Raw genomic sequence first — 15,933 nt, forward strand, 5'->3', positions numbered from 1 at the left:
AAATCATGTTGAAATCATTTTTTGTTGATGTGTTCAAAGTCTTTTAAACTGTGTGCACTATTTCTTTTTCTTTTTGTGTCATTTTCAATTGTTTTTGTTTGTTTGTTTGTTTATAGTGTTTTGTTGTATTTTAGGTTAGGGACCACAGATGGAAAAACAGCCTTTTGGCTAATTCTGGCATTTTTATACCAATTATCAATAATCAATTTGCACCGTCTCTTTTTAAATAACTAAACTGAAAACTAAAAGGTTGTCAATTTAAAGGTCGAGCAAGTTAGCACAACTTTTCCTTTAATTATGCCTACAAAGCTGACTGGCTGGTTGCTTAACCAACCAGAGAACTAGCTACATAGAAGTATAACACCAGACCGGTGCAAACAAAGATGCAACTATTAATCGTTAAGTTAAATGGTAAATGGACTGTTCTTACGTCCGCTTTTACATCTGGAACCTCCTGCCTACAACGGGCTTGAGATGCGCCCTGGTCGAGGACTTGGCTCAGATTCTGGGAGTTACTCTCTTATCCTGAAGCCTCCTTAAGGAATCTGATGCCATTTGATTCGGAGGTGGGAACCACTTGCGACTAGACTTGCACCAATTTATCGGCAGTGCTCGGAATCGGGCCGGTTTTCACATGACCGGCCATGACCTGCAACCGGCCGGTCAATCTAAAATATGCCGATTTAAGACGCCGGTCACATTCAAATTCAAGGGAAAATGTTTCTTAACCTGTGTCACTGTTTTTGTTTGTTTGTTTGAGATGATTATTGAAAGCTGGTTGTATCTTGGTTAAAATGTTTTAATAAAGCAAAGATAGAAAATATTGCAGTATATTGTGTGCTGTAAAGTGGTTTCAAAAAAATGAAATCGGAATCGGCCGTCCAAACACTCTGCAAAATCGGTATGAGCCCAAAAAATTCTAATCGATGCAAGTGTACTTGCGACCCCATGCCTTTGCTGACGTCGACCCCAGCATTCAAACCCTAACCCTCCACATGGAAGACGAGTGCTCTAACCACTACACTACACGTCACAATCACCCATTCACACACAGGTGGCTGAGCCTGTACAAGGTGCCACCTGCTACTCAGTAACCATTCACACACTCTCACACACTGATGGAACAGCCATCAGGAGCATTTTTGGGGTTCAGTATCTTGCCCAAGGATACTTTGATGTGGACTGGAGGAGCTGGGGATTGAACCCGTACTACCTCTGAACAACAACTACTGTCAATTATTAAATTAATTGTAAAAAAAAAAAAAATCAAAATTAATTTCTGCTTTTTAAATGTGAGTATTTCCTCTTTTTTTTTTACTCCTCTGTAACAGTAAACTGAATATCTTTAGGATGTGGACTAAACAAGAGATTTGAGGACGTCATATTGAGCACTGGAAAACACTGACATTTTTCAACATTTTGTTTTTACATTTTATCAACCAAACAACTAATTTATCAATTGAGGTATTAATCAACAGATTATTCAAAAATGAAAATAACCATTACTTGCAGCCCTTGTCAGAATACTCTAAAAAACTTGGGATATGGAAGGCATATCTCTGGAACCTGACAGAAATACTGACATGCACGTACACAAACACACTCACACAAATTATTACCTATGATGTCAGCTGCCAACATCAGAAACAAATGGGAGCAAACTTCTCCTCAGTCATTTTCTGAACCATTGTATTGTCTGACCAAAGGAGCGACACGTGATGAAACCATCGGCCAAGAATACAGACACAGTTCCTACCGTCCAATCATAACTCAATTGTTGCGGGTGGAAGAAATTATCAAGATATTTTTTCCCATTTTGCAGCAGATGATTTATTCTATTTGCAGAAACAGGCAACATCTGTGTTTTATCAATAACATCCAACGTGTATAAAAAAGAATAGTAAAAAAAAAAGCTTGACAGATTAAAAAAAACAACTATATTCTAGGAAAAAGAAACTGACAAAATGAAAAAAAAAAAAAATCATCTGATTCAGAGGCACTTATGGCTTGGCAACACTTGTGCTGTCTGAGTTTTCCCAGGTGGTTGTAGTCAAGCGTCAAAGGCCATGATTACAATACTGGAACCAACGGGGATGCTCTCAAACACAATCACATCACGGTCTGATATGTCGTCACTGGCCTCAGAGCTTCTGTCTGGACTCTGTCACTGAAATGCAGTGACCATAAGAATCATCTCTAATATTTAATGCAACAAGAGGCGGCCTCTGGACCAGAGTACTTATCAAGATCAAAATGCAGTTCATGGTGGACGTAAATCAACTATTTACAACAACATAGGAGATGCTCGCTGATTAAAAAGAGTCTCATTTGATTCCTGCAGCTTTCCAGAGAAATGAAGGTTGCATTGTGCTGCGTCGGCGTCCAGTCGACTCCCAGTCTCTCTTTTCATATGCCGGCCACCTTCTGTTCATTCAGAGCTGGGCGAGGCGGCCGAATCTATGTCATCATTTTCCAGGTCGTTGGGTGAAGACGACTGTCCTCCCTTCACTCTCTTCCACTTCATCCTCCTGTTCTGGAACCAAACTTTCACCTGTTGGACAGAAATAAAGCAAATCATTCATTATAAGTGGCATTAAATTAAGAATGTACAAATATTGTTGAGGTAAATTTGCTCCAACAAATTGCCTCTTGGTGTCCTCCCTAAATGCTGACAATACACTAGAGGACTTTTATAAGACTTTTAAAGTCTGGCACCCCCAAACATTTGAAGACAATATGAGTTTTTAGTCACACGATAACATTTTGCAAACACTGGGGATCTTGCAGGGTCACTGTTTGACTATTCCCAAGACTATAACCAGATTCCTTTTAAGATTATTTCCCATCCTGCTCCTGGTGGAAAATATCACACCAAACTCCCTTTAAGGAATATGACATATTAACGATTCCTTACGTGTCCACAAAAATACATAACTCTAGAAACACAAGATAAAAAAGCATCATCGTCCGCATAAAATTTTTTGGAATAGGTTTGATTTTCTGCGTTTTCCGCATCCATCAGAGCCTTTAGAGACGTTTGACCAAGAGTCTGTAAAGAAAATGTGGAGGTAGGACACATCTGCAACAAGACATAATTTCATAACTCAGCAAGGTTTCTGTGCGTGACGATTTTTTTGAATGGCGAATTAAAAAAGCACATCCAGGAAAAAAACTTTCTCACTAAAATAAGTGCTGGTTGGTTGGTCAGATATGCACTGAATTAAACACACTCTGTTCACTCCAAGACTCCACCAGTTTCTCCTTGTCCACAGCGAGAACCGAGAGAACCAAGACTTGTTCACATTCTTGCTTCTCCCCAGAGTCCCCTCCACTGTCTACCTGGTTTGCTGCTTCCTGTTTGGTGCCGGAGAGAGCACAGCTATTGGGTGTGGACAATGTTCACGCACTGAACATTAGTGGGTGCATGAGCCAAGACTGAAAACTAATGATTATATTAAACACCCATTAAACACGGGTTTTGGCAATCAAAAAAAATGTATCTACTGATTTATAGACGTGTCTTTCCCAACGTAAATCTATGGGGAAAAGTCTTTTTACAGCCATTGGCATCAGGTGGCGGACTTGGGAGCTGTGATTCCACTGTTTGGCCACTATGAAATTTTGTTGGACTGTCAAAGTAACTAACTTAAGACGGCTTTGACCACCTTGTGCCAAACAATCAAGATCACAGGGGCGCACCAAGTATGGTAAAACTGCGACAGAATTATAGCTCGAAAAGTCGTTTGGTGTGAGGCTGGCATAAGATAATGTTGTCAAATAATTTACAGGTGGATCAACAGAAAATTAATCTGCAACTATTTTAAGAATCTATTAATCGTAAATTATTTTCTAAGCAAACTGCCAAAAATCTCATCACACCACTGTCAATTTTGCCGTGCAGTAGTCTTTTGTTTTTTATTATTTATATTTTTACTTCTATTCTAGTTTTATATACATCTAATCATTCATTTTTGTTTTCTCTATTTATTTGTATTTATTTCTGTCTTTGTGCTGCTGCAACAATCAAATTTCCTCCCCGGGGATCAATAAACGTTTTTTTAATCTCATAAAATATCCTAAAAACAGTGAAAACGAATCACATTTGTTCAGAATCCAAATTTTTTCGAATCAAATTGATTGTTTTGTCTTATTTTCTACCATAAAAATCTAGTAAGCAAAGTATTTTAGAAGCAAGAACCTTTATTGATCCCCGGGGAGGAAATCTGATTGTTGCAGGAGCACAAAGACAGAAATAAGTACAGATAAATAGAGAAAGCAAAAGAAAAATTAATAATTAGATGTATATTGGAATAGAATAAGAATAGAAGTTAAAATATAAACAATAAAAAAGCAATCAAAGACAAGTGCAAGGCCAAACTGAGAGTGGTGTGATGTGATGAGTGGCAGCAAAGTCAGCAGCAAGGTAAAATGTATATGTGCACCAAAACATTGGGCAACTAATGCAGCCCTACTTTATACAACAATTAATATGACCATGTCAGTGCTCAGCATGAGGAGTTAAAACTATCTGTAACTTTCACACAGTTTTTGTGCAGATTTTTTTTCACCAGATTTGAACCTGTAACAGGATCACTGTGGCTTTTCTTTCCATTTGGCAATTTTTAGCTAAATTTACAACATGGTCAGCAGAAAAATAGACAAATAATCCCCCACAAATCTCCCAGCGCTGTATATAAATGGGCTCAGTTTGCACTGGCCTTGCAACGAGCATTTATTGTCAGAACAAAGTGCTCAGTTCTGGCTCAGAAACCCTCTGCGAATGCAGGCAGAGAGTATCATATAGACGGCGGGTCAAAAGAGTCAACGATCAGGATGTCGGCCTACACAGGATGTGAGTTTACAGCGTGGATGCTGCTCATCTGTGTCACTGTTCTGAATGATATCATGCTTCGACTGTGCGGCCAAGAACAGCAGCAGAAACACACCTCCTGAAAATTACAGGGAAAATACGGCAGATAAACATTAGAGGGGTGAACACTTGTTAACCGTGACTGAGAACATTCACTCAGGATTTTATAAACTCATAAAATATAGTCACTGTGGTTTATAACACTCGGACAAGCCAGTCAAAATAAATATGATACATTAATTCAACACGGACGCGAGGCTCCATGTCGAACTAAATGTGAAGCTTGAGTCATAGTTAAACCATTCCTTAAAAAGCAGAAGGAGAAATGTAAATGTTCTTAAAGTATGAGGATCGTATTTTTCTATATTGTCATTACTGTCGACAAAACCCACGAAAAGACAGAAATCAACAGTCTGACTGACTTCTGACTGCCTCACACTCGATGTATTCAACATTCCTGAACACTTAAATCTTGAACAATGGGTCACTAATACTTGATTTATTTTTAATAGAAGTTATTTTCTAGAACAGCTGGGCTCTGTAGATTTTAGCAAATGTTACTATAACAGCAGTAAATAATGTCTTTGTTGTAGGCATGTCACTGTACCAGAAATTTGGCAGTCAATACTAATACTAGTAAAATTCTACGATTCTCAAAACCCATTTTGATACAACGGTAAAAAACAAAAACAAAACCATAACAAAACCATAAATCCATTGTACTTAAACATTCACTAATAACTACCAGGTCTATTTAAATGTTGTTATTAATCCTTGATGATCAGCCTCAGGCACAAAGTAAAGTCTGTGTGGGTTCATGAGACTTTGCGGGCGAGGAAACATTCATATATAGCCTACAGTATAATATTTCTCTTCCATTGTTGTTGTTGGTCTTTCATGCTGGTAGGCGTTCTTCTTCATTTGGCATTTAAAGGCAGACTAGAACACTTGTAGGCATAATGGTGGAGATTCTGTCATCCATCCATTCATTCATTTTAAGATACACCTTTATTGATCCCATAATTGAGGAAGTCCATTTTCCGTAACCACTTATCCTGCTGGGGGTCACGGAGGGCTGCAGCCTATTCCAGCTGACACTGGGCGAGAGGCGGGGTACACCCTGGACAGGTCACCAGACTATGACAGGGCTGACACTTAAGCCCCTTTTACACTGCCAGATTTTCGGCGAATGTTGGGCCATTTTGCTGGCAAGCTGCGAGCATTTAGACACACAGAGCTGGATTGGCGAGTTGATCCGAGGTGCCCAATTTTCCGCCTCGTAGGGTAGTCATACTGGAGGAGTCTTTTTGGTTTAAAAAGAACGAGGCGCCCTTCCGCCACGGGAGGAGCTGTTGATGACTTGTGGGAGGTGTGACCCACTAGCGGTGGATAAACAGGAAACAGCTGATAGCAGGAATTAGCGAGCAGCTAGTAGCAAGAGGGAAACACAAACCTGACAGACACTGTAAAGATGAGCAACTGGGGACACAAGGAATTGCGCGCCCTCCTTGTCCTCGCAAACAAAGAGGCCATTAACCGTCAGATGACGGGGACGGTGAAAAACAGGCCAACTTACGAGAGAATTGCCGAAGGACTGACCAGCCCCGGTTTCCCTCCCACGTCACTGGTTACGTCACACGCTGAGCTACACGTTTTGTTACTTGCTCACGCCCCCCATTGCCCCGAAAAAGGCGCATTCTGTATAAACAAAAGTAGGCCGGCGGCATTTTGCTGCACTCCCCGATTTTGTTTTTATACTGCCAATGCTTAAAAAAGACTGATTGGGCTTTCCTGCAAATTTGCACAGTTCCTATTTCCTATTCCTAAAAGGGCAATAGAGACAGACAACCATTCACACCTACGGACAATTTAGTGTCACCAATTAACCTGCATGTCTTTGGACTGTGGGAGGAAGTTGGAGTACCTGGAGGAAACCAACGCTGACACGGGGAGAACGTGCAAACTCCGACAATCTTAAAACGACAACAAATTAGACACATCATAAGAACCGATACTTGGGTACCAACTTGATGCCAAAATTCTGGAAATGTCCCGAAATTAATTTTTCTCACGTCCTGTAGGTACATGGGATTCTTCCAGACCTGATGGGGCAGCAGTTACGCTTACAAGTAATCTTAAATGGTTAAAAACGGAGATCATACAAAGTGTTAAACTTAAATCAAACTTTAAGATGACTGTAGCAGCTTGAGGAATAAGAATTTCGGGTCAAGGAAGTTTTGGGTGACCTCTGCACATCCCACTCATCACCCCACCCCGACTCTGGGACTCAAATGAATCTGTTCCCACATCCTGCAGCCTCTTCGGCTCCGAGTTCTCCTGCTCATCGAGGCTGATTGAAAGGACGGCCAAACGCCAAAGCATGTAGGATGAGTTGGAAAAGGCCGACGAGTTGCAGTGGGAGCTCTGAGTGAAGATGGAACCCGGCTGTGTGAGTGCGTCTGTCTCTACAAGTGTGTGTGTGTGTGTGTGTGTTCCAGAGGTCTGTGAAATAGATTTAAGCAGCAGACGGCAGTATGTGTGGTCACTGTGGCACCGTGGCCTCATTAGGCGGAGCTGGGACACCGCGCCTGACAGGCAGACTGCTGGGGTTTGATCCAGCAGCATCGACACATGTTCGCCCGATTTCATCCCGTCTGGAGCTGCCGCCCACTCATTAAAGCTGCGTGACATTCTGCTGCAACCACAGGATGACAAGTACCGTGGAAAAAAACTGTTCATTATAATCTAAATGCATCTATGTGTGTGCATTATTATTATTATATGGTGGAGGGAGATTTAGAATTCTGCTGATGCTGTCCACTTAAATACGTGATGATCGGACCTTGCTGGAAGATTTTTATGTTGTATTTATTAAGATGTTTTTTGTCCCTGAAAATTAAGCTGATTGATTTTTTGTTGGGTTTTTTTTTTTAGGGAATTTTACCTCTGGAGAAAACTCATTGGACGCTGATCATTCTGCACTCAAGAAAAAACATTTAATTTTAGAGACACATTCCTTACCATATCTTTTAGTATCTTTAACATAAACCTTTCTACTAGATTTTGTATTTTTTGGCAGTGATTCAGACACTGTTCCCCCAGTTTAAGGCATGTACATTTAAGAGTTTTTAAGACTTCTTCAAAGCCACTCAAAATGATATGTAGACTAAGTTTTCAATAACCACAAGAGAAGACAAAAAAATGTTGCTCAGTGTTTCTCACTGTGCATGTCGGATTCCACTGCTTCAATTCCCATCATCCAGAAATTGAAAAACCTTTTGCATAAAATACATCAAGCCTCATATGCACTGCCTTGTACCGGTTTCAGGTTAAACAACCAATTTAAACTGAATCTGCTGTTCACCGTGTCATCCAGGGAACAGTGACAGCGAGCTAACAGGCAGTGGATCGTCTGCTCTGAGCATCCCAGCTGGAAACAAAATATGAGTGTTGTTGGTTTCACTGTCCTGCATGATGTCAATGTGATTTTTTTTTTTTAAAATGAAAAACGATGTTACCAATTATTATGAGATTTTACAATCCAATACCAAAAAAATAAAAAAATAAAATAAAAATACAACAAAAATAAATACATTTTAAAAAATTAAATAACATAAAATAAAATCCTACTTCTCATGTCTTAGCAGTTTTAAGACATTTAAAAGGCTGGTTCAAGACCTTTTCACACCAGTTAAGGCCTTAATGTTACATCAATAAATTCACTGCCTTTAAAGGATTCTCGAACGAAAAGTTCAAACTCTCATGTGACTGAGATCTGAATATTGAGTAATATGGAGTGATAGTAATCTAGTTATTATCCAATGTGAGGGAGAGGTGGTGTACCTGTCTCTCTGTGAGGTCCAGGTTGACGGCGATCTCGTAGCGGCGGAGCCTGGTCAGGTAGTTGTGATGGGTGAACTCAGCCTCCAGCTCCCTCAGCTGCTCCTTGGTGAACGCTGTGCGCTCTTTCCGGGCCTTACAGCTGGAGTCCACCTTAAAACTGGACTCCTGGATATCTGGAGGGAGACGGAAAGGGCATAAATTTGGTCCAGGTTGAGGTTTGTGTTTGCTACAAAAAATATATTCTTACCATTACTTTAGAGGGCATACTTTTCACACCACATTTGTTTTAAATAGGGAGAAAAATAAAATGTTTCTAAAGGTTGATACGACACATTTTGATCCTGGTTAACAAGTTCTCCTTGACTCTTTCTGTAAAAGGGAGCCTGTTTGTCTCTCATTGTGATTCGACCACTTGACAAACACGCCCTCTATTTTCACTTTAGTCACAGCTAATCTGATCTGAATTAGCTCTCCAGTCACTTTGCGACCAGCCTCCAGCTGACTATTAAACAGACCTTAAGGACCTCTCCAACCAACAAACCACAACTCCAAAGACCCTTTAGTGGGAGGCCCCTCATATAGTAAACACCAAAAGCAGCACTTTAAAAAGAGACCACCCTGACCTGAGCTCTTGAGTCCTGTTCACCTGCAGCGTGTCTGCAGCCAGTACTCATGCACACTTCATTTCTACACTAGTGTGCATGTATTTTTAGATTTGTTTGTTTACACATTGATGCGTTTGAATCACATTCACTCATGGCGTGTGTGATAGCAGGACGGCGCAGGGCAGGGCCCACCAAACCAGCCACAGAGGGACTGAGTTAGCAGAGGAATGCAGCGGAACATCGTTAAAGCCTCTAACAAAAGAACAAAGGTGCGGATGTGTCCAGGTCTGACTGCTGCGTGGGTGTGTGTGTGTCCCTCCGGAGCACTCGGAGGGGGGGGGATTCACATTAACTCATCTCAACATGACAGCAAATACATCAGGAAAAAGCCGGAGATATCTCTATGAATGTAGCGGTTAGTTGTAAGGGGCGAAAATCAATGGTTGTCCAAACTTTTGTGCTGAGATTTATAGAACTTCCTGTCTTCATATTTCCAAGGAAATGGATAAATTTTAAACCTCATTTAGCAGGATAAATAAAAAGAAGGCTGGTTGATTTAACTTTCAGTAAAACCTCTCTGGTGTATTAAAGGGAGAGAGTTTGGGGTAATAATTGAGCATTGGTAGCGACACTAGCAGCTGATGTAATCTCTAGAAAATGGTTCTAATTTGTCAAAGTGAGAAGTTTTGCTCACTGCTTGCCAGAGAATCAGGCCAGAAAGTGAAATGGTCTGCTGTACCTGGGCCAGATGAGACTGGGCAGACCAGGACATGTGCGTGTGTGTGCATGTGTGTGCATGTGTGCTGGATGCTAAAAAACCTTCTTATTGTTGTTGAAGTGTCATTAATGACGCGCTGCTCTGAGTGCGCCGACACTGCCTGGTCGTGTCAGCTCTGGTCTGGAGCTGTGTCAAGCAGGTTTGGTTAGACTGAACACCTGGCAGGGGCACACACACACACTGGCTCTCACTAAACAGGCCCCCAATAAATATCCTGCACAGCCAGAGACCGTAAACTTGCAGGGGGAAGGCTTCTGCACCCAGCAGGGTCCCAAAGACAAACAGCATTTGGTGCCTTTTTGGGTGGATGGTGCAGCAGCAGTTTGTCTTCATCAGGACTGAATTAAAGCCGCTGTAAATTTAGTGATCGTTTTAAATCAGAAACCCCAGGTGAAAATTACAGGTGTGACAGATCGCATAATTTGTGGGTATAAAAGTAAGGGCCAGGACTTCACTATGAGTTAGGATGTTTTATCGGTAAAACTTTTATTCAAACCTCCTTATTCATGATTTGTGAGTTGTAATTAATTAATAAATGGGCTTTAACCACTGGTGTAGATTTTAGGGGGGCGGCAGGGGGTATGTCCCCCTCAATAAAAAACATGAACCTAGCAGAGTACTTTTATTTTGACAAAATTAAAGACATTTACACCTAAAATTGATGCATAAAAATTTGCCAGGATTCAAGAAATTAAATCAAATTAAATTGCTTGATGCTAAGAAGACCCCCAATCCATTTCCTATGTGTCCCCCCAGTGTTTAAACCTACACCCCTGGCTGCGACACATTATAAAGCATGTGTAAGCAGGTATATGCATATAGAAGAGAATAGAGAGAACTCATCCCGAAAGGGCCTCATCTTTTTAGATTATCCATCCCTGGTGCTACCTAATGTGTTTATTATGAATATATCATTTTACCTGTATCTATATTTAATTACTGTTGTTATCATCATTATTGTTTTCTTTCCACTGTTATCTTTTATTATGTACTGACTGTCTTATCTGGTTTTGTAAAGTGTCCGTGGGTGATTTAAAAGATTCATAATATTATTATAAAAGGATATTTTGAAGTGTTTATTAATGTGTACAGAAGGGTCATGTATGCTTGACAACATATATTATATATAATCAATTGTCTGCTTTTGAACACTTTTAAATCCACCTTTGAATTATTTGTGCTTGTGTACAAACGGTTAATAAATGCTTAATAACAAACTGTTGGGATTTGTTTATGTGTGTATTCATGCAGCTAATATTATTATACATTAATCAAGTGTTTATACACAGTTATGGATGCTTTGTAAGAGGAATTATAATTTGTGATAAATAAATTATTAAGATTATAGGCAGCAAAAATAATCTGTATTTAACAAAAAAATCCTTGTTTTTGATTACACTGTGTCATTAACAATTTATTAAGTTATACAGTCTGCTTGTAAATGTTAGGTAGTAGAGGTGGGAGCCACCAGAGGCCCAACGATACGATATTATCACGATACTTCAGTCACGATACAATATTACTGTGATTTTAAAAGTTTGGCAATATGCTGAGTATTGCGATTCATTACCTTACCACTTAATACCTTCAAATTATGTCCCCAAAAGAAAACTTTGTCGACTTCTGTTTGTTCATCACACTTTTTATTGCAGCAACATGTGTGACTGTAAAAGTGACTAATTCTATTTTTCAAGTAGGCCTCCAAAAGTTTAACTCATATTTGTATTATTTATGTGATTAAAAAATGCCATGTATTGATACAATGTTGGCACACAAAATATAGCAATACTATGCTGTATCAATTTTTAGCAACTGGGCAGTGTACTCAACTGTGGGCCAAATCTGGGCCATGATAAGGTGACTAGAGGTCTGCTGACCATTTTGCAATTTACAATGATTCCTGCTCCTTTTCAGTCATGTAATGTACATTATTATTTTTTGATTGTGACTTTGCTGTACGTGGACATGAGTGGAACAAATAAATGAAATGAAAAATAAAATGATTAAAACTGGGAATTTTGGGGGACTTTGATGGTAAATAAGCTGCAAAAGTGAATTAAAAAAGCATGAAAATGTGAGTTTCTTTATAAAAAAGTGCCAAGTATAATAGGGAAGAATAAATTAGTAATGTTTAATTATTACATTTATTAATAAATGTTTGCTTATTAACTGGCTCCTGGCCTCCTGTCATTTTGCAACAGTGGCCCCTGGGCAAAGCAAGTTGAGTATCACTGTGGTAGAGGGTTAAAATTAAGTGTAACTGTTCGATTTTATGATAAAACAGAACTTTTTTCCAAGTTGATATAAATTGAGAACAAACCCTTAATTTATCAGAACCTATACACGATCAATAATAGCAATAAAAAATAGTAATAATGTTAGATTTTCTTAGAGTAGCTTGTTTATTTGCTGTTTTATAGACAGAATTATTAGTCAAACTTTGGATTAAAGTTGATGTCAGACTCCAGTTTAAGGTTCAGAAACACTTGAGCAGCGCCACATCTCCATATCCGTATAAATACACAAGCAGACTGTACAGCAGCTCCGTCTGTACTGCGAAAGCCTTCAGGGCATTTTCCTAATATATGCTCCTCTACCAGCTCGTCAATACAAGACTGACTGAAAGGCTCTTTTCTGAAACCAAGAACTGATGTAGTGGTCAGACATGTTGCACGCACTCAGTGGGAGATTGTGTTACGGCTTAACGACAGGAAAATGTCAATGGATAAGAATGTAAAAAGTGGGCTCACAGGCAAAGTGATTTTACCAGACGTGGTCTGGCATGTTTTCAGTGTAGTGAGTGGAGGTTACAATAAGGTAAGAAGGGGAGGGGGTCTGTACTCCCCCCACCATCCCCTTCAATTAGGCTGCTGCAGACATTTCAGTCTTGTAGGTTTTCCAGATAATTACCAGTGCTCTTTATATATATCGCATTTGTTACGTTTGGACGAAAAAGATGATCACGATGACGCACTTGATGACAAGATCTGAAGTGTTGCTGTGTGATGGAGCAAACTCCACCCATCTGGATTAAAGTAAACATTCAGATTAAGCCACACTTATAACGAAATCTCATTCTAAATATGTCAAAAAAAAAAATCTTTCAAAGTTTCGCTGGAAGCTACACGACAGTACAAATATCCAGTATTTATTTCTTATTAGGTGCACAGGTCTCGTTGCATAAATCATCATCTTTGTGAGGGAAACATTTTTTCCCGAGTTTAGAAAAACGGTTTTCACAGATGAAATGTGAACGTTCCAGATGTGCTGGACGTGGCTTTATTTTCATTCTGCACATTAAAACTTTTACACCTTTAGATTCAGTTTAAATATAAACATTGACTTAGAGTCTGTCGCCCTCGTTGTTACGTGTGAAACTTTTAGGAATTAGTTCGTCATGGGTATCAGTTACTGTTGCTTCCTATTAGCAAGTGTGAAATATGATAGGGGGGAATAAAAAAGCAGTATAATCCAAAAGCATACACTGATTGTATTTCAATGCTTCCAACACGACCCTGAGCATATATAAGGATATGTGAGGATACATGAACTCATTTTTTTGTGGCAAAAAGTTCTTTTCACAGAGGCATTGCTGGAAACAGAATCTTATTTTGGCTCACTGGTGTTTAGTGAAGCAGCTGAAAAGTAGTTATACATGATCACTTCTTTTCTCTTTGACAATTTTAAGAAAAAAAAGTTGTGAATTTACCAACATTTTTTCCCGATTCACAAAAAAAACTGCAGCAGGATTGTGCACTAATTTCACTTTAGAGACTTCTATCTACAATAAACAATAATCAAAAACAGCTTGAAGCACCTGTGATGCTTTAAAACCACTTTTCCTCCACTGAAGCCTGATGTCATTTTTTAGCATCGTCCCGAACACCGCCGCTACTGTTATAAAACAATGGTCTATTTCCAACGGATACAGGAGCGCAATCAAACGCTCACATGTCCCATTAATCATTCCAACCATTTGAACAATCAGAGGATGCAACTGCTACTTCAAGTTTGTCTTGAACACAAAAGTCTTGTCACCTACTCACCTTTCACATAGCAATCTGGTGAGCGTGCTGCGGTAAGATGTGGTGAGGAAATAAGAGGGAGAATTTGTGTCAGTGCCAGCTGTGATACAAGGCACGGAAGAAATTTTTAACCTTGACATACTTGAGCTTTAAATGGAGCAACAATGGCACCTGTGTGCAGAGGGCTGGCAGGAAAAATATGGGTTTACTATCGACTTTGAAGAGTTTTCCCTGGCGTATTCCCATCCTCATCTTTTCTTTGGATTTTCTCCACCATATGCACCAGTGTACGGCAGGAAAACAGAAATGCGCACTATCATTTTTAATACTCCCATATGTGCATTTTATGACTATAACTTTTCCTTTTCTGAGCCTCCTGTAATGAGTTTTTGGATGCTCTTCTTCCCCTATAAAACCAGCACACCCCAGCTGACTCCCACCCTGACTCACCTGTGACATCTCTCTTCCTCTTATTGGAGCTCTTCTTGTCTGAGTCGGCCGACGCCACGCTCTGAGGTGAGTATTCTCCCTCCAGGCACCCTGGCACGGCCCCTGGAAGCCTGTCTCCCCCTACACTGTCCAGCTCAGGCCCTGCGCCACCGCCTACCGCTACGGGGGCGACGACAGGCGGGCAGGCCTCGGGCGCTCTCACCCGCGTCTCACAGGGGTTGAACTGCCAGTCGGCTCTCTGGTAACCCCCCTGGCTCTCTTGGTACAGTCTGTCGTCGCGGGGGAAGGCTGCGTGTGGCGCGGTCGGCACCAGGCAGGAGCTGGAGAAGTCTGTGTAGGCCAGGAAGTCGGGTTTCTGGTGGAGGGAGAACGGGGCCTGCTGGTAGGGCGATTGCAGGTTGGCTCCCGGGACCCCTGAGTGAGGGTTCCTCATGCAGCCCCAGATCGGGCTGCTGGGGTGGGCGCTCCGCATGCAGCTGCTGGCTGGCTGATCCATGGTGAGTAAAAACACTTCACACAATCTTGATTAATGTCTGATTACGAGTCTTTTCCTTGCAGAGGAGCTGGAAACCCCCCTCAGAAAGTCAGTTAGGTTTGGAAATCTGTCATCCACTGCAGCTGACTAAATGCACATCATGTCTCACTGCATCCACCTCAGGAATACTCACTTCTGTCAGAGGCTGTTGACTCTTCCACAGCCCCCCAAAAACGCGTGAGGATAGACGCCTTCCTGTGACGGCGTGTTTCCCTCTCTCTCTGGGAGTGTGTGTGACGTCCTTTGGAGCCTCTGGTCCTGACACACTCTCACACACTCTCCCTCTGTCTTGCTCTCACACACCCTCTCTTCTCCCTGACTGGCTTGTGGCTCGGCGGGAGAGCTGCATCCGCAACTGCATGACTCCCCTCCTCGGGCTGGCTGTTTTCACAACTCTTCTAAGGCATTCTTGACAAGTGAGCCCTCCTCCTTTTTAAACATATAGGTGGGAAAGAGTGGCAAGTTTATGGAGTGTAACGTGAGATTGCAGAGGAGGAGCCCTGCCGGCCACATGTTGGTAGTACCCTCCAACCAACCCTGCCTCATCAACTATTAATCACGGGGGAAATTTTATATGCACATCTAATGGGCTTTCCAGACGTGGGGCTTTTTAAAGGGACACTGTCTGTAAAATATAAAGCGAGCACCCACCCACATGAGAGCTGGGAACCCCGACTTATTTCAGCTCCTTAGCGCTTTCTGACACCCAATTTAGTTCCTTTTTTTGACACCCTTTAGAGGAAAGTTAACCCTAACCCTTTCCCGCCGCACCCCTGATCCCCGCCCGTCCTCTCCAATCTGAAAACTCCTTTTTTCTTTCCCCATTT

General features: G+C 41.0%; 1 protein-coding gene across 1 annotated transcript; it reads right to left on the minus strand.

Annotated features, from left to right (window-relative positions):
- Positions 1-1,804: 1,804 nt before the first annotated feature.
- On the minus strand, positions 1,805-15,520 carry meox1 (mesenchyme homeobox 1). The gene is made up of 3 exons (XM_050060983.1): positions 14,572-15,520; positions 8,714-8,886; positions 1,805-2,551 (listed from the first exon to the last, which is right to left on the minus strand). The coding sequence occupies exons 1-3, from the start codon at positions 15,065-15,067 to the stop codon at positions 2,429-2,431; spliced, it is 792 nt and encodes a 263-aa protein (XP_049916940.1). The 5' UTR covers positions 15,068-15,520; the 3' UTR covers positions 1,805-2,428.
- Positions 15,521-15,933: the final 413 nt, after the last annotated feature.

This window comes from Epinephelus moara, chromosome 13 (genome assembly GCF_006386435.1).
Source record: "Epinephelus moara isolate mb chromosome 13, YSFRI_EMoa_1.0, whole genome shotgun sequence".
Lineage (NCBI taxonomy): Eukaryota > Metazoa > Chordata > Actinopteri > Perciformes > Serranidae > Epinephelus > Epinephelus moara.